General features: G+C 39.5%; 3 protein-coding genes across 4 annotated transcripts; all 3 read right to left on the bottom strand.

The window, feature by feature from the left end:
- Positions 1-3183: 3183 nt before the first annotated feature.
- LOC122841828 (leptin receptor gene-related protein) lies at positions 3184-7989 on the bottom strand. The gene is made up of 4 exons (XM_044135432.1): positions 7832-7989; positions 7384-7459; positions 5484-5667; positions 3184-4489 (listed from the first exon to the last, which is right to left on the bottom strand). Exons 1-4 carry the CDS (start codon positions 7845-7847, stop codon positions 4373-4375), a joined length of 393 nt encoding a protein of 130 aa, XP_043991367.1. The 5' UTR covers positions 7848-7989; the 3' UTR covers positions 3184-4372.
- Positions 7990-9016: 1027 nt separating this feature from the next.
- LOC122840969 (phosphoglucomutase-1-like) lies at positions 9017-17322 on the bottom strand. The gene is made up of 11 exons (XM_044133813.1): positions 16881-17322; positions 15062-15224; positions 14752-14898; positions 13467-13592; positions 13153-13343; positions 12836-12990; positions 12608-12723; positions 12402-12537; positions 10558-10741; positions 10354-10482; positions 9017-9925 (listed from the first exon to the last, which is right to left on the bottom strand). Exons 1-11 carry the CDS (start codon positions 17136-17138, stop codon positions 9836-9838), a joined length of 1695 nt encoding a protein of 564 aa, XP_043989748.1. The 5' UTR covers positions 17139-17322; the 3' UTR covers positions 9017-9835.
- Positions 17323-17893: 571 nt separating this feature from the next.
- Positions 17894-23517, bottom strand: LOC122840968 (angiopoietin-related protein 3-like). 2 transcript variants are annotated; one of them, XM_044133812.1, is made up of 7 exons: positions 22811-23517; positions 21910-22020; positions 21616-21736; positions 20472-20585; positions 19987-20082; positions 18748-19020; positions 17894-18662 (listed from the first exon to the last, which is right to left on the bottom strand). In XM_044133812.1, the coding sequence occupies exons 1-7, from the start codon at positions 23315-23317 to the stop codon at positions 18481-18483; spliced, it is 1404 nt and encodes a 467-aa protein (XP_043989747.1). In that variant the 5' UTR covers positions 23318-23517; the 3' UTR covers positions 17894-18480. The 2 variants fall into 2 exon arrangements, with proteins under 2 accessions (XP_043989747.1, XP_043989745.1); XM_044133810.1 differs by having other exon boundaries at positions 20472-20588; positions 22811-23513.
- Between the last annotated feature and the right edge of the window lie 64 nt (positions 23518-23581).

Here is a 23581-nt window from a genome sequence, read left to right as displayed (position 1 = left end):
ACAGTGACAGAGAAACAAACCCAAATCGTCAAACCACAACCAAGCTTTAGAGGTGTTAACGATGATGTGTTTGACTTTTGTCAAAGATTATGCTCTGCATTATGGGCATTGTTGTCTGCATTATCTCTTCTGTCCAAAGGCCATTGTTCCACAGCTAATATTTGTTCAGTCTTTTTCTCCTTGTATTGTCATGAACTTTAAAGTTTATGCTATAAGCGGCCATTACACCAAGGAGTTGCAACTTCTTGGAGCATTCCACAATGTGACCTTTGACTAAAATTTGTGGGATCTGCTTGGAAATTACCTAATAAACATTCTCAGACTGACAGGCAGTTTCCCATGTGGCAATGTATCAACACAGATCTTTATACACCAGATAACTAACGTGGCAAAACTCCTGACTAGATCATGGTAGACAGTACATACTTTATGATGAGCCATTGCTGAATCCTATGGAGGCAGCACTTTCTTCTGCTTACTTTCTACAGGCAGTTCCCAAATTTAGCTTCATCTTTGTCCAACACATAACAGTAGAGAACTATTGTGTGTTTTTATACTTTGTACGTCAGATTTAAATTATTTCAGGGTCGGGTAAATATCACTTTGTTTTAAATTTCAGAAAGTACGACTGGGTACTTTCTGTTTTTCCGTGCCTGTTTCTACACCGGCTAAGGTGTTCAAAAACTCCAGCAGCAGTGACATATAATTTACAGTCTCACCTAACTACTGCTGCGCCGCATTCAAGGCCTCATTCAGGAGTGTTTCGGAGTCATTTTGATGCCTTGGTTGTTGCTAGGCAACAGCTGTCCTGGAAAAAAAAAAAAAAAAAAGATGAATGGATGTCCCTGGGTCTTTTCTTCTTCTTCATTTTTCATTTCTCCTGTATCCTTTTCACACTTTCTGAATAAAAATTCAATCTGTCATGGGTTTTTTTTTAGTATCTCTCTTTGTGGGTATCTTTTATCCCTCTGGGATCTTTGTGTTGTACATCTGAAAACAACTTATTCATGCTTCTATCTCACTGATGAAAACATTTAAGTTGTTCTTCCGATATCAACTTAACCAACTTTGGTTCTTAAGTAACTCAATTTTCTTAAACTGTGGCGATAGAAAGGACTTTATCTGCTTCTAAATGACAGAAAAAACAAAACTTGATGAGGAAATGCTTGGAGATTACAGTCAGCAGGAACTACGGTAGCCCTCCTTGTCCTCCCGGCTCCACTTGGCTGTGTTAATTGGACATACAGTATGTCCCACCATCTCTATGACGACAACAGGGAATTGTGCATGCTTTCTTTAGATATTTATCTCCTCTGAAGGCTATTTTTCCACCCAGAAATATTAGATATTAAAATATCCACGATGATGATACACCATTCCTGCTGTGCCCAATCCAATTGCAGGAGGCCGGCAGAACAGATGTTATTCATGCAAGCATTAATTTATCCACAAACTGTGGGTCTCCTTTTGTTTGTGGATTAAAAAACCCCCCAAAAACACCCTCCTTTATGCCCCGATTGGTGATCAAGGTTTGTCGTTTTCTGACACACTTCAACAAAGGCCGTAATTAAACCACTCAAGTTGTTCACACAGCTGCACGTCTCATTTCCATTAAGTTCTCTTTTGCCCCGTCTACAATAATGTTGGCTTTTATCATTCTTTTGTTTGGCGGTTTGTACGCAGAGGTTGCCGATCTGTATTTGAATTGAATGCTGCTGAGGTTTTATATATATATATATATATATGTTGTTGCTTTCTGAATATTTCAAAGCTGTGTAAATTATTTAGCACATGTTCATGGCAGCACTTGTCTGATAGGCGCAGCTTCTCATTGCAAAATTCAAGTTTGATATCCTTCAAACTCCTTTTCTTCAAATCAGTTCACTTGCAAGTGAGCGCTAGATTTATTTATTTTTTTTTTTGCCATGCTGTAGCCACAGTAACTTATTTTAGTTATGAAAATATGCAATAAGACAAAATCTGTGATTCCTTTTGTCAACTCTTCAGGCAGCTCTCATTCACGCCGCATCAACAGCTGCGGACCTACCGATACGTTTAGCGCCCTCCAGCGGGCACACTGGGTTGAATCCAGGTTGCCGTGGCGTCAGTAAAAAACAAAAACACAGCAGTCTCTTACTTTACCTACTTGTAGATGTACATATCCTGTGTATTAGCTGTGTTAGCTTCTTTTGTGGAAGCCTACCGTACTGGTTCAGCAGGCTGCCTCGTCAGCTGCTAATAAGGAAGCTAAACCTCCATAAAAAAAACATTCTGGAATGAAAAAACAAAAATGAAGACAGGAAAAGAGAAATTAGACGGTGATTTAAATTACCACTAACTGGTTGGAATGTAACCAACCAGTTGATGAACCATACCTCAGTTTTAGCAGGCCCGGGTGAAAGCAACACTCCTCAGTGTGGAAGTCGTCACTGAGGAAAGAAGATCTAGTCGTCGTTTTTTTGAATTTCACTGAAGCTGGAGGAGGCACAAAAGCAGCAGGAAGCTTCCAGAAAGATAACTGCATTTTCTGTGGCGGAATGACTGCTATTCCTTCAGCTTGCTTCTCGGAGCGAAACTGAAAATATTACAGAAAAGTTGTTGTGTTTTAAGAGTCCAATTCTGTTTGTGACGGAACAAAAAGGATTAGAAAACGTTAGCCGTGTACTAGGAATCTAATGGTCAAAGCAAGGCTCTAATAACAGAAACCCATTATGAAAGTTTGCCAAATTAATCAAGCGAAATCCTAGTAATTTGCCAAAATCTATTTAAAATGTCAACTCTATTCAATTTGTCTGCTTTAAGGTCACTGCAGAGCTCTGTAACATCGGCTGCTCCAAGTAGAACAAAATAAATTATCGTTTCGCGACAGAAATCTTTCCTCCTTTATAGTTACGATGAACGAATGATTTATTGAAACGTCTAACATGTAATCAACCAGAGTGTTTTTCTCAAAGTTCAAGACATTTTTTTTAAATAAATTATTTTCAAATTATCTTGTAGAAAAAAAAAAAAGTTACATCGTTTTAAAAACATGCATTTCCATTTTCCATAACTGTGTAACTGAAAGTCTTTAAAGAGACACTGGAAACGTTAAGCTATAGTCAGAGCAACTCTGCAAAAATGCAGTCAGTTTTTCCAATAAATACCTAAAAGAAAAAGAAAATAAAAATAAGAGTCCGCACATTTACAACACAAAGTTTTATTAAATGCTAGAGAACATGATTGGAGCTCGTAAATAAAATAACCTCGATGTTCTCCTTAGTGTGTAAGGAAGTTACAATATAAAGAATAGAAATTCTACCAAGAGACAAAGTGTCAGTTTTACACAAAATATATTATCTTACCCCCAGATGTGAAGCTAATGCTAAAGAAACAGAACGTTACATAGAACAATAACTACAGTTTTCAATGAGAGGGGCAACACAGTCTGACTCCCATCAACAACGGCGAACAGAATATGAGGCTGTAATATTGATTCAAGAGAAAGCAAGTCAGACATCAGTGAATTCTTTACTAATTAAAGACGCATTACATAAGGCAGACGGTTATGGAGAAGTTCAAAGTGGAGAAGTGCACTTGGCTTCAAAGCGTATGTTAGCAGAATGAGCTACTCAAATTGTGCCAAAAAAAAAAACGCATCAAAGAAATTACTAACCATGATCATTAGTGTCTGTTCTCCATTTTGTTTGTTCGTGAAATGAATAAGGAAGCTTTCTCTGGATTGGACAACATCTATTTTTTTGTTGTTGTTGCAGTCGGATGTGATCTTTGGTGAAGATGTAAACAATTGCGACAAGATGAGAAAGAACCCCAAAAAAAAAAAAAAAAAAGTATTGAGAAAAAGAAATACAAAGAGAACCAAGGAACGCCTCAGCCCTGCATCCTACCGTCGTTTAACACCTTCCAACTTTTAAAAGCGAACAGCGCTTGTGTTACGTAAGCCATGATTCAGAACAGACAGTTAGCTTCGCATTGTGAATTACAACTTCTTTTTTTTCTTTTTGAATGGATCCCATTCAAAATGAATGGGACCCAAAATAACAATAAGCCGAGGCACGGTGATAAGGATGATAGCTTCGATAAGAGGCCGCTTTGGAAGTTTAAGCTAAGGCAAGCTAAAACACATGAGACATAATGGATAGAGTCGGTGGCTAAAGGGGCTGGAGGCCTCGGAGTCTTAAGGCACATTCATAAGCATAAAAAGTACTGCCTGCTAAATCTAAAACCCCCCCTACCCCGACCCCCCGAATGAAAGAAAAATCATCTTGGTGAAGGTTTTGTTCTTCCTACACCCTCCCGATTCAACGTGCCCGTCGCTTCATCTCACTTATCCAACTACCCGCCCCGTCTGCCCGAGCGCTTTTCTCACGCTCTACCACTGCTCCCAGCTGAACTCGTCCCCGCCTCCGAAGATGACGAAGAAGCCGAGGATGGTGAGGAAGATGACGGCGTTCCCCGTCATCACCAGGCCGCAGGCGCCCCACTGGATCTGTAAGAGAGCAGACTCGGCTGTAAGCAGGCGACACGGCGCCGCGGTCGGCAAGAAAAAGCTTGCTTGGGGTTTTTCCAACCTCCAGGGAACTTGCTTGGTCGGCCCGCAGGGGGCGCCGGAAAAATGTTTTGGCGTTAGGAAAATGTTACAAGTTGAAATTTGGAAAATGTACAGTAAAAACTGATTTTGAGAAAACATTTTTGTTGGCTGAAATAAATAAAACAGGTAATTAATGGGAATTATTTTATGCGTTTAGAAAATGATCTAAAACATATTGAAATTATGGATATAATATTCTTCATTTTTGTGTTGATGAATCTATTTATTAGCCTTTCAAACTGATGTGAAATTCATTTTTTTTCAACACAAAAGCAGTTTACATGCTGACTGAACGTCTTCTCACTGCTCATATTCAGAACAACAAACGTGTTCAACAATGTTTGATCCTTCATTCGTGACTCGCAGTGGTTACAGTGACCTCTGACCCCTGACCTCAGTCTCTCACTATAACACTATAATTTCACTTTCAACTAAAGTTACTCCTAAATCCATCTCTGCTATCACTATTACATAAAAAACCCTCTTTATTCTTCTTTCTCTTTTTTTGTTTGCATTTTTGCCAAGTTCACAAACGTTTGTCTGTTTCAGAGGAACATTTTACTATGAGTCGACACACAGCTGATCATAATTGTGAAGAAGAAGGAAAGTAAAAAAATTTAAGAAAAAAAAAACATTTAAAATTCTTAAAATTTTTTGCCTCAAGAGAATGTCGCCACAATATGCATCAGATCCCAAATTTCATTGGCTTTCTGACTTAAAACGTCATTGAAGCAATTCATCTTTGTGCGTATTCACCTTCTCTTTTTTTTTTTTATTTGAATGCGATTATCCACCTTTTTTTTTTCTTTTTTTTTCTGCACATCCAGCCCAAGCAGTCTAACGGGTGTGAATACTTTGGAGAGGCATAAACGTAGGAACAAAGAGAACTCACCGTACTGTTTCGGGCCAAAACAATGGGGAGTCCAAAAGACGACACCACGATCCCCGTCGTTAAAAAGTAGGCCAGCTCCCTGCATGCGTTGCTGGAGGAGTCGTCGTCACTCAGGCGTCTGGATATGAAGGTTGGGATGGGACTCAACACGTAGAAAATCAGCACAAAAAGCGGCCAGTATACCCTGCGAGAAATGGAAGGGAGGGGGGAGAGGCAGATCAAACGCCAAAGTATTTCCTCTGTGATGAGAAAACATCCCAGTTTGGGGCTGGAGCGAGGCAACGACTGGGAACAACATATGGTCCGTCATGTTGGTTCATCAAGGACGGACTAGAGGAGCAGACTGTCTAAAACTGAGTCGAATATTATGTATTGTTTCCAAGAAGGTGTTGGAGAGACCGACGCAAAACACAGATGAGTTCAGAAAGTGTAGAGCTCAGTGTCCATCAGTCGTCTAATTTCTTAATTTTGATTTGTGAGATGCCTGCAAAAAATAAAAAATAATAAAAAAAAATAAAAAATGTAGGTTTCAGTTTGAGCTGAGAAGGATTTATTTTTCAAAGCATCTAAGAAGATTTTATAAAAGATGGCCAGCAGATTGCGCTTCTGTTATTTGTATGTGTTTGGACAGTAAAAATAGATTCTGCAGCAACTAAATTCAGTTATTTTAATAGTAAGTTACAAATGTAGTTTTGGAGGGAAAAAAAAATCTATTTATTTGTTATTTTGGGACACAGTTAAAGGCTAAAAAAAAAAAAGCTTTTAAAATGATACATCTGTCATACTGCTAGCCTGCAGAGCTAAGCTTTTAACATTTCTGGAAAAGTCTTTAGATTTTCCTTCAAATCAAAGTAAGTGATGCGTTTTGAACTACCGTACTTTTTTTTTTAAAGTTCTTCCAACACAACCAAAAGTATTTTTTAAACTGAAATTAGACCTAAAAATGTCTAAATCATTCATAGGTTTCTGAGCTAAATTTGATAGATATTTGGTTTGAAAGTTGTGCTACTATTTCTTTTGTTTGTTTTGTATTTGTAATTTTCTGAATGACTACTTTCTGCTTCTATTTAGGGGAAAATATGAGGAACCACTATGCTTACCTGAGAACAATTTTCAGATAATCTAGCCACCTCAGATGCTCAGTCAGCTTTTAAATTCCTTTCAGGAAATTTAAATTATTGCTGCTTTTTTTTTATGCCAACAACCTTGACAATATTCACAGATCAACTAGTTGTCAGTGCGCAACCTGCATAATTTTGGTGGTTTAACAACATTTTAGATTTAAATGCATTTTTCCATCGATTTTGTAACTTTCTGCACACTGATGTCATGACTGGAACTTGACAAAGGAAATTAGTTCCTAGCGTCAGTATCAGGTTTTCACACAAACAACGAAGCTGACTTTGATTCCGCTTTGCTCCCAAAGACATTTAAAATATAAATATAGTTTTGTCGCTCTTTTTTAAATGTCAGTGTGGCAGCAGGCTTAGAAAGCTGGGCAGAGATGCTGGAGTAGGGGATATGATCTTTATAATCAATGGAAGAAAAGCTTTGATCGCCTAGCACCGGCCCTGTTGCTAGCAAATTTTTTTTTTTTGTCAAATGCTTTAAACTGGTTTAAAATTTAATTTTATTTATTTTTTGGTAACTAGTAATCGTTTGGGGTTGGCTTGTCACAGCTGAACACTAAATATTCCAGAATGTCAAACTTTGAAATGCTGTGCTCTCCCTAAATTATTAGCATAGTTATAATTTGGGAGTTATTTCTAGGTCTTGTTAGGATGTTTTCATTTAAATATTTCTCCTGAAGATACTCAGCCTAACAATTTACAGTACATGCCGATTTGTTACCGTGCAAATGTAAAGATGCACTACAGCACAGTGAGATATCCGAACATACCCGTACTGTTCCAGTGCGCAGCCCAGAAGAAGAAATGTCAGTCCGATGGCGCCGCTGAATGAAAGACCAACCAGAGCTAAAAGGAGATGTCAGAAATTTAATAACTTGGCGGCAGTAAATGAGCAGTAATAAATGAAAACGAAAGTGCAATGTGCAAGACTAAATCTTTCCTTAGCTACGGACTCGATGCAATATTTGCTCTAAGATTTGTTTGTACTCCCAGGCTAACGCAGCATAAAAACCAGTAAGCAGTTTACAAAGTCTATATATTTTCTATGTGATAATAAATATCCTGTAAAACGTCACACAGTCTACTGCCAGTGAAAATGGTTCATGAAAGGTTAGAAACAAAAGCTAACAAAAGTTCCTGAAGCAGGAGGTCGTCAAAACGTATCAAAACCCAAACTGTCAAGCCCTGAATCTGTCCAGAAAAGTTTCAGCACTGTACCTTTAATCCCAGCCATGGTTATAAATCTGTTAAATGTTCCCTGAAAGATTTTTATTCGCTTCTTTGAATATTGTTTATGATCCGAGGCGTCTTGTCTTGCTGGACGAACTTCCTGCTTCCTCCATCGGGGTTTCCTGAGGCTACGTCACATGACTGTCTTAAAGCGACAGTACCATATTGATACCCAGCCACCGTGGTAAACCTATCTATCTATCTATCTATCTATCTATCTATCTATCTATCTATCTATCTATCTATCTATCTATCTATCTATCTATCTATCTATCTATCTATCTATCTATCTATCTATCTATCTATCTATCTATCTCTCTCTCTCTCTCTCTCTCTCTCTCTCTCTCTCTCTCTCTCTCTCTCTCTCGTTCGTTTCTGTTGTTTAAATATTCAAGTATGTCTTAAATGAGACAAAATTTGAATTTAACAACAAAGTACAGGGAAAATGTGGTTGTACAAAGAATTGTCAGTTGGGGAATATGTAAGTGATTTATCTTTTTATACATACAGTACAGACCAAAAGTTTGGACACACCTTCTAATTGAAATCAATTAGAAGGTGTGTCCAAACTTTTGGTCTGTATTGTATATATATTTTAGATATGTTTCATATATTGCCAAATGAGGTGAAGTGATTAATCAGATTTATTTAATTGTGATTCATCAATTGTCATTAATAATTATTGTACCCCAGCTAATTCTTAGTAATTGACTGGGGTACAAACTCAAACAAGATAGTTTTTGTTATACTGACTTGGTGCACCAAATCAATATATTTATTTTGCATTTAAAACAAAAGCACCTTTGTAAGTATGGTTCATCCAAAACTCCTCAAGTGGTATAGGTTTAGCTTTACCTGGTTCAGATTTACCAAATGATTGCTGTTATTGCATTTTAGGCAATAAAAAATATATTTTTTATTTTAAACTTTAAAAAATGAATTGAATTATTTGCTTATTTACATCTTGTAAGGCAAATAAACAAATTAATCTTAAGAATGTACCATTTTTTAATCCGACTAATCAGTCAGCCGATTTACTGACAGATTAATTGATTACTACAATAATTTAGTTGCAGCCCTAAGTCCCAGTGAATAAATACACTCAAGTTTTCTAAAAAACAAAACAACAAAAAAAAAACAACAAAAAACAAAGAAACACTTCACCAGCTGGATTAATGAATTTATTCAGATGTGTATCTTTCTTTATTGTGGAAGCGTATCTTTCTCAATCACTTGTCAAAATGTTTTGTGTTTTGCATGTTATGACGATCGTTCCACGTTTTTAGCAGTTTTGTTTTTTCCGTCTATTGTAGAAATGCAGAACACAAAAAACCCCCCCAAAAAACCAAAAAAAAAACCTGACCATGTCGGCGTCTTGACAGATTTCAGGTCCAGAAACCAAGAGAAAGCAACAACTCTCCGGGTGTCAGTGATCACAGAGCAGATATTAGAGACTCCAGGGGTTGTTGTCTGGATGGAAGTCTTGTGTTTTTGTTTTGTTTAATTATCATGTTTTATACTGAGGCAGTGTCTGTATTCAAATCTAACATTGTATAAAATATGTAGCGAGCTCGATTATGTGAAATTCAGCTGATAGTAGTCTTCAGAAAACAATCTTTCTTCTAAGTCCTAATACTAAGGAAACAATTACAGTGGTAGGAAGCAGAGACATGCTGTGTGAAATAATTACTTACTCTGATGTGGCACAAACCAAATGAGATAAAAATCCATAAGCACAAAGCAGATGAATGGCAAAAAAAAACAAACAAACAAACAAACAAAAAAAATCACACTCGATTACATACCAAATGCATGATTACATACCAGATGCATGAGGAAAACTACAAATACGAGGCAGAAATGTCATCTGTTGCACACAGTGCTTTCACTCTTTGACTTCCTGCTCTGTTTACACAAAAATAAAGGCAGAACAATTAAACGAAACGGGGAAAAAAAATAAATCCTGGAAGTTGAGGGCATTTGAGGGAAGGTTTACGTAATGAGCGATGGGCCGTTTCGACCCGTCCTGTGGTGAAGCTGAGAAATCTTCAGAGCAATGGTCGCCAGGGGTGCCAGCATCACCTGTCCCAAACGAGAACCATGAGGTCAGAGACTGATCCCCCTGGACGTCACAAGACCCAGCGACTAACTTATAACAAACTGGCTGGTTGCATCACAACTGTAACACAACGATAAGAAGTTACTGCGATAAACGGAAATATTGCTGCTTGGACACCATTTTCTAGTAATATAATGGTAATGACATATTTATGCAAGAACACCTTCTCAAATATCAACAAACTTTAAATTGTAAGGAACATTCGACACTGCAACTGGAAGATATATATAATAAAGTACATTGAAGTTTATGGCTGCAATGTGGCAAAATGTGCAAAAGTTCTTTTTTTTTTTTTTTTTGCACTGCCAAAAGTATGTGAAGATGTAGCTGCTGCTAGTTTTACTGCTTCGAACTGTATGGAGTGAGCCGCCCACTGTTTCTGCCTCTTTACCTGCGTCTCTTCAAATAGGAGTTTCCTTTCGTGGCTGTCGATGTAGATCCTGACGGTGGCTCCCTCGGCGCCCGTCCCACCCAGTCTGTAGACGATCCTGGAGCCATCAGAGAAGACGATCCGCAGTCCCTGCAGGGGAAACAGATAGCTGGTTTTGTTGCTTACATCAAGAGAATAAGACACAGTGACTACAAACTTGCGTACCTGGTTCCTGGTTATGGTGCTGTCCAACGGGTCGGTGTATTCGAAGTTGTCAGCTTTTTCCACCTGGTAGATTTTGTCCTCTACCGCAAATCTCTGCTTCACGAAGGACTTGTCAGAGATCAGAATCTCCAGGTCCTCCATCATGTCACACGCCGCGTCTATGTCTACGTTCTCATAGTCATATCTGGAGGATAGAGGACAGGAAGAAGAAGAAGAAAATGAAGAGATTCAAGAATTTTTATAGCGGATGTTACATGGAGTCGCAGTGGTTGACAGCTGATCACAGAAGAATCAAAAGACTTAAAATCAGCTCATGATAAGGCATGTAGCTGCAAAGAATTCAATCTGTGCTTGTTTGTACAAAAAAAAGAAAAAAAGAAAAAGAAAGGAAGAGAAAAATACTTAGGCAATGTAGTGGCTTTAATTCTCCACTAGGTGTCACTCCTGTTCTCCACTCTTCTTCTTGGAACAACTTTCTACCCGTAAGGAGGTTTAATTGGACAATATTTATATTGAACGCATCATGCTGTTGCTAATTCACCAGAGCGCGACAAAAATAGACAGATCAAATGAAAAACACTGATGCTTTGACAGCACCTTTACTGACACGTGCTGGTAGAGCTGCGTGAAAAGCATTAAAATGTGTTTTTAGGAATAAAATTCAGTTTGACGAAATAATGTTTAACAAAATAATCGATGCTCTGAGAAAACACCTCAGCTTTTCATAAGTTTACAAAGACACTCCAAAAAATAGCATAAAATAAATCACATTGTCAATAGAATATTGAGGAAAGGAACATAATTAATACAATTTGGAATAAGGCGGTACATAACAAAATGTTGAATAAGTGAAGAACTGTGAATACTTTTGGAATAACGTTTATCTGAAATATTATTTTGTAATTTGAACTTCTTAGGGTTATAGGAACTTTTAATTTCAAATCCACAACGCCCCATTTTCCCAAGGTATAAATTTAAAGCGTTTCTTTAGGTGTACTCTTAAAAGACCTTTATCTTAGCCACTCTTCAAAACTTCAAAAAGAACAAAGCATCCAAATAACGTAAAAGAGGGGTTTTGTTTCCAAAAGGCCGGAAATGACCCAAAAAAATTTCTTCTCACTTATGCCTGCCCAGATCTTCAGTCATTTCAATTATTTTGTTAAAAAAAATTCTAGATCAAGTATTGGTTACAATGTGCCTGGTCCATAACTGAAGATCTATTCTGTCTATTTATTTATATATATATATATTTCATTCTCTGAGCGACGTCATGTTTTATTATTTGTTTTACATTATATTTGAAACAAACATAATGTTTAGAAGGCAGTTTTTTCAGTTTAATTTCACATGTTTGACCAACATAGTCAAGCAATTGTCTTCTGTCAGTTTCAGTTTCTTTATTGTTTATTTAAACCTGGCTGCTCTACTCCAGTGTTCAAGTTCCTTGATTGAACAAATCAGAGTTGCATCGTTTTTACATGATTGTGAAGCTATTTGTGTATTTAAGTGTGCTGTACTGGTTCAGAAGTTTATCAAATAAATTTCTAATTCAGCACATTTATATCCGTGTTCAAAAAAGGAAACATTTCAAGATAATTCAACACTGTTTTTGTGTTATTGGTAGAGACTAAACCTCAGATATCTGTATCGGTATCAGAAGTGGAAATTGGTACCGGAGGAAAGCAGTACAGAAGTTAAAGCAAATCTCCATAGTAAGACAAATCAACATGTCTGTTTATGCTACTGCAATAAAATATGGAGCCATTTTACAACATTTTGCCCATCTTCACCAGAGGCTCCATGAAACAGGGAAGGATACCGCCTGTTGCATGTCCACCACTCACCTTGTGAAGTAATTCCTTCCATATTTTAGCCAGTGATCCTTCAAAATATCCTCCACACTCTGCCGTCTGGTCGCGATGATGGACAGCCATGCCAGCACAGCCCAAAGTCCATCCTTCTCGCGAATGTGGTCCCCACCTGTATGCATTTTAGAGTTTCCAACTCTCAAACACTACAACCTCTTTAAATCTCACAGGAGAAGTTGTACCTGTTGCAAAGCTTTCCTCTCCGCACAAAGACAGCATGCCGGCGTCCATCAGGTTCCCAAAAAACCTCCAGCCGGTGGGAGTTTCATGCAGCTCTATTTTTGTTGCTTTGGCTACTCTGTGGACAGTTCGATGAGAAAGTATTCTTGGCCGCAAACAGGAAATGCTACTTAACTGATTGGGCGTCTTTAAAACAGGGGGTTAAGTCGATACTTGGCCAGAGTTTTTACCTGTCCAACGCCGTGCTTGTGGGCATGCTGCGGGCAAAGCCTCTGACCCCCGTGTGCTGAAAGTACGGGATGCAGAAGATGTTGTCGGCTACCACAGCCACAGAGTCAGACGGGGTGACGAAGAAGCCGTGCTTACCCAGGATCATGCTGCGGTCCTAGAAAGAAATCACAGGCAGAGGTTTGAAATCAAGTTCAGATCATCTGGGCATAATTGGACTTTAGCAATCGTCTAAAAGACAACCGCGACTTAAAGGGAGTTTCATTTCACTTTCTAGTATAAAATCTAAAAAACAAACAAACAAAAAAACTGAACACACGCCATCCCCGTCGAACGCTGCTCCAAAGTCATACTGTCCGTCTCTCATGCTGTCAACCAGGTCTGTGGCGTACATAAGGTTCGGATCGGGCGGTTGACCTCCAAAGTCTTCCAACGGGACACAGTTAATGGCAGAATTTGCCGGGCAGCCCAGCTCCTCACACAGTATCCTCTTCACATATGGGCCCAGCACTGGGGAGCAGACAGAGTTACGGCACAGGGAGGCTTAAGACAGTTAGGACTTTAACTAGCAGGACCAGGAGCGATTTTATTTTTCAGAAGCTTTGATTCTTTGGCTTTAAAAACATTGCTCACCTCCATGCATGGCGTCCAGCCTTATGTTGATATGATTCTCGCCAGATAGAAGCTCCTTCAAAGCCGCAAAGTCAAAGATGTTCCTCAGAAGGTTGGCGTAGGACTCCACAGGGTCAACTATCTCCACTGAACACAACAAATAGTAGAAACAAAATGACGCCATAAGTTAAGGAACAGTAGGACGATGTCTAAAAGCTTATCTAAAAGTCTGTATGCTAACTAGTCTACCAAATGTCTTCTGCTTTCTCTATTTGCAAGGCGTATTTGAAATGTTAAGCATTTGGTTTAAATCCTCAGGAGTTGGTAACATTATATGGGAGATGATTGTTGTTCTCAAATGTTGTGAAACTCCAAATCTCCCTTGTATGAGGATTTCTTCCTTCAATGTAGATCATGTTGCCTGGCTGACAACTGCCTACAATAGTTATCAGATTGTTTGTCTATCACAGAAAATCCCAACAAAAATCATTGAGGTATGTGATCATCAAGTTCAAAAGGTGTGAGTACTTTTAGAGGGCTCTGTAGCACATGACTAAAAAAAAAAAAAAAATACAATGCCACAATGTGATGAACAGTTTTCTTAGGATGTTTTCACACCCGATATAATTCGGTAGACTTAGTTTGACTAGGGACCAAAATTGCAACATTTAATACATTTCAGCTGGTGTGGTTCACTTTCACACTCCACTGTGTCAAACGATCCAGACTAATTGAAAAAACCTGTTCAGTCCTTAACCTGTGATTGGACTGAGCCAAGAATCATGGAAAGAACCAACCCAAAAACCTCTTTAGCACAACTTACTTCTTCACAAAATGTAAACAGAAATGGATGGTAACGGTTGTAGGATTTCTTTTTTGTCTTTGGTAAAAGACCACAAGTCATTTCTCCCTCTAACGCTTGCTTTGGTTGTATTTACCCATAATGCTCTGTGCTACAGTTTGTTTCCTGCTTTTGGAGGGGCCTTTGGTCCGCTTTCATTCACAAACAGTACAGACCAAAAGTTTGGACACAACTGTGTCCAAACTTCACCAGGGTTCAAACTGCACCAGGGTTCACGTCAACAAGCAGACACGTAGGTTTTTCGGCAGACCAGAGTTCGCTTCTTTGGTGTCAATCAGAGTTTGATTGCACATTCACAGCTCCCCAAACAAACCAGACTTTCTAGGCTGGTTGAGATGCACCCATTAGACTCTCTGGCTCCAACTCACATGTTCATGTTTTCTCCTAAGCAAATCCTTGACCCTGTTGCTTTGGGACTAAAGGCATGTTAGTAAACCCCATCACCTGTGAAGGGTTTGAACTTGTTCTCCAGATCAAACGCCTGTTTGCCGAGCGTTTTCAGATCCACATGCAATCCGGGGCAAATGGCAAACTCCTCAATGGTTCTGCTGAGCTGGTAGATCTTGCTTGTGACCTCCTCCTTGGCTGGACCTGGAAGCAATGCAGAAGAATTTTTTTCTAGCCAAATCAATATTCATAAGTACTGTGATGTGTTCCCCTGGTTTAGTCCCCAAAGGGATCTTTGTATTATCCAGAAGAAGCTTTTGAACTATCAGTTTTACTGTCTGGCATTACTTCTCTCGCATTGCCATACCTCCACTTGCTGTGTTAAATTTTATGCCAAAGTCTCCAGTGGGTCCGCCAGGGTTGTGGCTGGCAGTGAGGATGATCCCACCAATGGCTTTGTATTTCCTGATCACACAAGACACCGCTGGCGTTGACATCATCCCATGGCGACCAATGATAAGGCGACCAATCTGTGGAAACGTGACACGGGACCGTTTGAGTCGGGGCAGAGGAGATGTCCTCTTTCCTTCTACACGTAAGTGGAACTAGGCTTAACGCCGATATTAAGTTCCAACACCGGATGAGTGTATTTTAACCCTGTATAATGAATTTGCTGAGCTAAAAAAGCCCAAGCCACTCAGAGGAGAGGTAATTTAAACCCAGAGAACATAGAGAGCTTTTCACTGATGCTGGCTGCGCGCCTGAAACCAGAACAGTTCGATATGTTTCTAATGGAGCACATCAGAGCCAGGAGCTGAAACTATTCTGCTGACTTAGATTTTACTTTTGATGTGTAGAGCTTCACTTCTTCTGCCACTTTTTGCTGTGTGACTGCTGACTTATGCTATACTGGCATTCATTGGAATTGCTCATTAATCAAAGTGATTGACAGTTTTTCATGTGAGGTCACAAAATGTCCTTACAGAAAAAAACTCAGCATCATCCATCATCTAATATGTTTAAATAAATGACTATTGCTATTTCAATAATAATAAAAAAATGCATATAGTTTATATATTAATTCAGTTTCATGACTAAATAGTAAGATAATGATTTAATTTGTTGAATCAAATGTTTTCCTTTACCCAGATATTGATCAGTTTACGTAATCAATAAATTGCAGTGAATAAATGATGAAGATGTGCTTTTTTTCTCTGCCTTCATCATTTCATTTTGCAAAAGTTAATAAAGGACTATTCTCTTCTAAAGTACAAAGCCCAAGTCGGCACCGGCAGTAACATAAGTTTACTAGGTTTCGACTTATAAAATTCTGAAAATTTCTAAAAGTTGAACATTTTTGACTTTTGAAACTCAGAAATATTCTAGAAATCGTGGAAATTAATTAGGTTTTTTTTTTTCTAGGAATTTTTTTGACTTTTCAAGCTCAGAAACGTCCAAGTTTGTTTCTAGAAACTTTCTGAGATTAATCTCAAAATGTCAAATATTTTTGGCAGAAGTTTACTTCTCCTTAAGTGACTGCTAACCCACACCTGTAGGTGGCAGTGTTTTTTACTTGTACTACGCTGCTGCCTCAACCTTACTAATGTCAATTGTCGTCTGTGATGTATATGGTAAGTAACTAAAAGTCACATTTGACGTTATATGATACATGCAAGCGCAAATATTGCAAGATTGCTTGGAAATATTTTCTAATTAATTCCACAAAATCAGTGATTTTGAAAGAAATCAGAGAAACAATCGCAAAATATTGTAGGGACCATTGAAAGGGAAATTTATCTATTTAATGCAGAGACAGCTGTTTTCTCTAAGACGTTATGGCACAACCAACCAGACATTTGAGAACATCCATGATCTTGATACGACCCCAAATGAAAACGGATTTGACAACATAAAATCTAAATCAATGCATTGAGGTTTCTGGTTGTAAAGTGACAAAATGCTAAAGATAAAACAAAAAACAAACAAAAAAACAAACAACTTTTGCAACACAGCCAAAATATTTCATCACTTCACACAATCAAGAGATGGGGCAGGTGACACTGACATGCATGCAGTTATTTGTAAACATAGTCACCAGTACTTGTGTGTGCAGCCAATCCCTTTTTTAGTGATCTCACACACACACACACACGCGCGCGCATTCCCGCAAACACACACCGACTGACCCCGTTGGCGGCTGCCATCTGAACGAGGACCGCGATAGCCGTACTGTTGAAGAAACGTCCGTCTCCTCCCACCACCAGGGTTGCACCCTGACGGTCAGGCAGGTCTATGGAGGAGAAGATACTCTGGATGAAGTTGTGCAGATAGTTCCTCTTGGACTGAAACACATAAACCTTCTTCCTAAGGCCGCTGGCTCCTGGTCTCTGGTCGGGGTAGGGAGCCGTGGGGAAGGTCAGGACCTGCAGAGGCCCGTTCTCCATCGCTTTAAAATGAGGATCCAACTTGAAGTTCTTTCCCCCCCCCCTCTGTCAGCCGCAGTAATGAGCTCCGAGGAACAGAATGGACAGTGAAGAGCTCGACTCCTCCTATTATTTCGCTGGGTTACAGAAGGACTTCTGCAGCTCAAAATAACATTTGCAAACTAATGTGTGTGCAGAGGCAGGGTGGTAACTGAAGACGCTCCTTCACACATGTGCAGGGAGATCACTGTCAGGTCTCCAGGTCCAGTCAGAGAGAACTATGTGTGTGTGTGTGTGTGTGTGTGTGTGTGTGTGTGTGTGTGTGTGTCAGAGTGGGGGGTTATTTATCAGCGTGTGAAAGGATGCAGCTGTGCTCCTGGTAATGATGTGGAAAAACAGGGATGGCATTTCTCATCTCATCCATCAGCAGCATGTGCACATGACTTACAGAAACCTAACACACACAACAACAACAACAAATAAAAACCTATTTAGCACAATCACAGTGATTGGTAATGAGAGGCAGAACAGCACTGCCCTCTAGTGGTTGTTAAATGCTACAGTAGAAATGTTCACCATGGCTGCTACAATTTGTTGGAGCAAAGTAAATATAATCAGTGTAGGTTGTTAGCAGACAAAAATTGTGCTCAAGTAAGAGAAGTGCTACTTTAACTTATTTTCACTCAAGTAAGTGTAAAAAGTAGCAGTCCATGAAGATAGTCAAGTAATAATGAAAAAGTACCTGGTAAAAAGGCGACTCGAGTACAAAACGATCAAAACTTCAATCATTTAATATTTAAAAATTACATCCTCAGATGATCGTGTGGAAGTTATGTGGAAAAGTTGGTATTTAAAAAAATGAAAATAATTCATGTTAATAACATTAAATGAAATCATATAAATAACATAAAATAAAATCCGAATCAATTCCTTTCAACTTAAAACTTATGAAACTTTAACAAAAGCTGCAGGTGTGTGTCTGTGCCTGATGACATTTTGGTTAAAACAAGCTTGCTCTTCATTCAGTGAAGTCACTCACAGTGAGTAGAGTATCCAGAAAGTTTAATCGAGAGTAATGATACATCATAGATCCAGCATAGCAAAAAAAGGTTTCTCAAGTAAACAAATAAGAGAATGGAGCTCCGACTTTAAAAAATGTAGTTAATTTGTCACATGTGATCAAAATAAGTTTGCCAAACTTACTTTATTTATGTTTGTTTAACATGACAACCCAATAAACTTAATATATTTACGTGGATGAATTTAGTTTGATTACTTGTGGCAAAGGGGCTATTATTGGATTGTTTACAATGAGTGTAACAACTAGAGATATCAGGCGATGGACCAGAGATGGAAAGTGGCATCAGAGGGAGTTGACGGAGTCCAAAGGACGGATGGAGATCTGTGTGGAAGCGAAGGAATGAGACACCTTTCGTCCTGACCTCCACTGTATGCCTCTCCTTCTCTCTGAGCGCCCATTGGCTCTCACGCGTGAGTACCTCTCATTAAGGTTGGTGTCGCCACACGAGCTGAACCACCATCCCCCTAAAAGTGAAGGAGATGATTACGAGCTGATCCAGGCATTACGAGCACTTACGAAATTCTGCCAGGTGGGAAACGTCTGCTTTACCTGATTGGGGGTGGGAACATCTGGATGCCCAGTGGCGGCTGTTGTCTCTGTCCTTGGTGGAAAACACCACTCTCGTGTGGTTGCTCAAGGGGTCGGGCAGACTTCCAGACAGATAAACGAGTCGTACGGCATAGTTACTCATCGGGCCTTCGAGGTAAAATCTGTACTGGATAAAGTGTCTGTTCTGCTTCCAGTCTTCCAGCTGGATGTGAAGGACAGAGTTCCCCTGCGAGGCAAGGGAGTACATTTTCTTGAGGCCCAGCCAAAACTCACCTGTGAGAGAAAGAGGGGCCAACAAGTTTACCATGGACAGGCAGAGGGACAGAAACAGAGGACCTAACACACATGTTAAAATGAATTGCTTTTGTGATGACAGAAAATGGGACCTCCACAAATACTTATAAAAGGTTTACCACAAATAATTTGACACTTAATCTGTACAAGTTGATGGAAAACAAACTTGTTAAAAAGAAAATACAAAAGAAATACGAGTATTTACCTAAAGCTGTGGATCTTTAAATGACATTAAAACTCAAGTAAGTGACCTAAAAGGTCATGGGAATGACTGAGTATTCCATCATTCCTTGGTGCTTATCTCCACCAGTCATTTGGCGAGAGGCTGGGTACGCCACAAGGCAACATAGAGACACACAAGAAAAAACAACCATGCACACACACTCACACCTAAGGACAACTTAGGACCCAACAGTCATGTTTTTGGACTGTGGGAGGAAGACGTTGCTGCAACAAAACAGTGCTACCAACTGAACCACCATGCACCACTTTATCTCCACTGATGAAGATTCACTCACATCGGGATACAAAGAGCTTGAAGTGTTTAAATGGCAACAGACTTGACCTTTTTTTTTTTTTTTAATTCAGCTAATAATTATTATTTGTCCAGTTGGTGGCACTCTAAGATGGTCAAAAAGATTAGTGAATGTGACAAAGAGTAACTCTCCATTCTGACAAGCACATTGTGAGTTTCACAGCCTTTATCCCAAAATGTATGCAATATGTACATTTAGCAAAGACGTATCTTATGGCAACACAGACTTTATGCATGTCACAAGACCTGGTGTTTGATCAAGTGTATTGCCTTTCTTCACATTTAAATAAAGACAAAGCCTGTTTTAAATGCAGCAGCATACGTGGCAAGATAACACTGAAGTGGTCAACTTATTATATTCAACAAATCTCAGAGATTAACTTATGGAATCAGATAATTCAGTCTCTCACCTTGCAACTCTCCAAATCCATTTTCATACTTTTCCCATGGTTGATCAAAATTCATTGATCCGTCTCTCCTTTGCTGGATAACTGTCGCTCCACGACCTAAAGGCAAGAAAGGTCAGGAACGGCACAGTAAAACACATTACAACAGCCATTTTTTTTAAACAAATATATGGGATATAGAAACTCAAATCTTTTTGAGACCTTGAAAATATATTAGTTTTCTTTTTACTATCAAACAGCCTTACAAAAAGCTTTATAAGCTTAAACAGTTGAAAGTACCACATCTGTTGCTGATCCTTACAGTAAGGCTTGCAAAAAATCCCGAGTTGGGCAAACAAGGAATCAGCATAAATTACTGATTAGTGGCTTATCCAACAACTTATGGATCCAAAAACAGTCCAAATGCTGCCATGTGGGAAGCGTTTAGACTGTAACCAAATCTACTTGGTTAAAAGCGCAGCGAAGACTTCAAATTCATCGTGGCATACCTCTGCTCATATCACAAAAGACCATGAAGGGCTCTGACCCGTTGGGTTTGATGGCGTAGGTCCCGTTTGCCCGTTCCCCTCTGTCAAACAACTCGCTGCAGTCTGATGGGAAATCTGCTGTAAAAAGACCAACAGAAATGAAAAAAGAAAGGAAAAATGTAAACAAAAGCAAGGAGTTGTGGTGAACACTAAGAGGATACATAGGGAAACATTTTTTAGTATTTTTCCTTCCTCTGATGTTGCAGGTGACACAGGAAGGAGGATGGAATATTGATGTTGTTAGGCTAGCATTAGCAACCTTTACAGAAAGCAAATACAGAAAAAAAAGAGATGTGTTAACTGATGTTAATACATCAGTGAGTAAATACTCACTGATGTATTAACTCTCATCGGTGCAATTCCTTTCTGCTGGATTTCTGATTCACATGGAATGCTGGGAAAAACCAAGGCGGTTCATATATAGTGCACCGTCGTCCGTTGTAATAGAAATGCAACAAAGATAAAAAAACAAAAACAAAAACCTTCAAAAAGGTTGAAACGCAACAACCAAGTTTCTCAGGTCAGATGGTTTCTTCTGTTTCTCTTTGAATCTGGTTTAATTGTAGCTTTTATTTATTCTTTTAAGCTTCCGAACTCTTCCTGCCTGTCGGAAGACTTTGAATGAATGAGGGGAACATCGACAATGTACAAAAAGGGACTACTGGTCTAATTAATGCCAACATCAACAGCAACGATTCAAAGGCTGAACTTCATTTTTACCCCTCATCCCAACAATCTGTAGGTCAGATTCATCAGCTCTACAACCGACAAGTACGTCGCCTAAACTGGAGTGTTTATGCTTTATACATAGCACCTTGTGGTAAAACAGTAACAGCACAACGCTAAAGGTTTTGGTAAAGACACTTTGAATCTAAAAATTTAACCATCAGCTGATATTTTGATAGTGGTACTTGACCTGGGTCTGAATTAAAAATAGTAGCGTCTCTTATAATCAGGATCTAGTTATGGATCTAGGAGATGGAGTCCCTTGTTGTGAATCCATTTGCAGAAAACATCTTAAGAGTCTACTCTATGCCCGATTCTGCACTCTGAAGTCAGCCATTAAATCTTTAAATCTTCTTCTTCTGGTTACTATCCATCTCACTCATTGTCGTGCTGCTGCTGCTGCTGTCTGAGGACAGGAAGGGGGCGGCTGTTGGTAATTCAGACATGGAGATCTCTGACATCTTGTCAAAGGTTTCCTGAGCCGATGCGCCGGCTGCCAGCTGCGGACGTGAAGACAGAAAAACATTTCAGTTTGCAGTCATAATTGGCACATCCACTCGTAGTGGGTTTGTGAGCTCCTGTTCAGCAAGAGAACATATTATGTGCTTTACGATATTAGTTTAATTTGCAGAAGTTAATATGCTGAAACTGCTGGGTGATTTGGAGTGTTTACCTTTTCCTCCAGCAGCTTGATCTTCATGGTCTGGTGGCCCAGATGCCCCCCTTGTTCCAGCATGGCTGCCAGCAGGTTATTAATGCTCTGCTCCTGGCGCTGGATCACTTCCTGCTCAACAAGTGAATTACATGTACAGTAATTAGATTCCTGTAAATATGAAGTATATGGAGAGTCAAGAGGATGAGGGGAAAAAGTGAACAGAACTTGTTAAAGTCAGAAAACTGGAACTGCTGGGGATTCATAATGCACCACCTCGCTCTGCTCACAACAACACTGACAGTGTTCAATTTTCTTTTTTGATATTGATGAAATAGTTCTGGTTCCACAGGCAGAATATTTGACTTACAACATGACAATTCTTTATATATATATATATATAAGTGAAATAATCAGCTAATAGAACCAGTACTTTTTTCAATCAATATTAAGGAGTTATTGATTTAAAACAAGCTACTCCATCTTGCTAAGAAGTTGCTTTTAAATTACTTTTGAGTTATTCAAAGTGTATTTAGATGTCTGCACTAGAAATTAGATCAAAAAATACCTGTATTTCTGCAGTACGCTTAAAAAAAACTACTTTGAAAACAGTTTTTATATCTTCTGTTATTAATCTAACAACCTAACATGGGTATTAAAACTGGAAATCGGACCAAAACCTACTCGAGTGAATGTGTTTCTAGCTCTGGTGGGTTAATTTTTTGACCCCGATTTAGCTCCAGACTATAAAATAAAGCTAAATGCAGAATGGGAACTCGAGAGTTTACTTGATAAGAAAAAGTTTCCCTTTGATTTTTGTCATGAAACGTATGGAGACTTTAGGGTTTATGTCCAAACCATCTAACACTTCAGAAGCCTACGGCATAAAATCAGAAACCTTCCCTGGACACAGGTCACTCACTCTGAGGCTGTTGATCTCTGCCGCCTGCCTGACTGTCACCAGGTCCACAGACAGGCTGCTCAGCTTCTCCTCCATAATTTCCACTTTGTTCAGAAGTTGGCCTTTCTCCTGCAGGATGCTCTCCATCTTGACGCTGATCTTCTCAGACAGCTCCTTGATTTCCTCGTTGTGTGTGTTGAGCACGGCGGCGGTTTGCTTCAGCTCCTCCTCGCCCTCCTTGATCTCCCCGGCCAGCGCCGTCAGCCGGACGAAGGAGCGGTCGAAAATGTTCAGCTTCTGGAAGATGGTGTTGATCTGCCCCTTTGTCTTCTGCACGAACTCCCGCATGCTCTGGCCAAGCTGCAGGAGGCCGCTGGACAGGAGGTGCACATCGTCCAGGGGAGCAAGCAGCGAGCGGGATTCAGGCAGAGCCTCCGGGTTCAGGACTGGAGGCTGGCTGCTGTCACAGGGGACAGGCACAGAGGCCAGGACCAGGAGAAACACGACAGGAACCGGCGTTGTTTTCATGTTCCACCCCTCCGCCGGTGTTTGTCTGAGCTGTCAAGCTATCAGCTGGCTCCTTGGACAAAGAGCCACTGGGTGAAAATTCATAGCTTTATCCTCCCTGTGGGATCAAGTCAATGATTAATCCTGATCAATATAACGGCATTTAAGTAGAGCAATGACAACATCAAAAAATGTTGAAGATCGATGTGTTTTTTGGTGTCATTTATGGAAGAAGCAGACAAGAAATTACACCTTTGCCCCACTAAATGTTTTTGAATGTAATCA

This window comes from Gambusia affinis, linkage group LG12 (assembly GCF_019740435.1).
Source record: "Gambusia affinis linkage group LG12, SWU_Gaff_1.0, whole genome shotgun sequence".
Classification (NCBI taxonomy): domain Eukaryota; kingdom Metazoa; phylum Chordata; class Actinopteri; order Cyprinodontiformes; family Poeciliidae; genus Gambusia; species Gambusia affinis.
The sequence above is the reverse complement of the archived record's forward strand: the minus strand, read 5'-3'. Positions and strand labels throughout refer to the sequence as shown.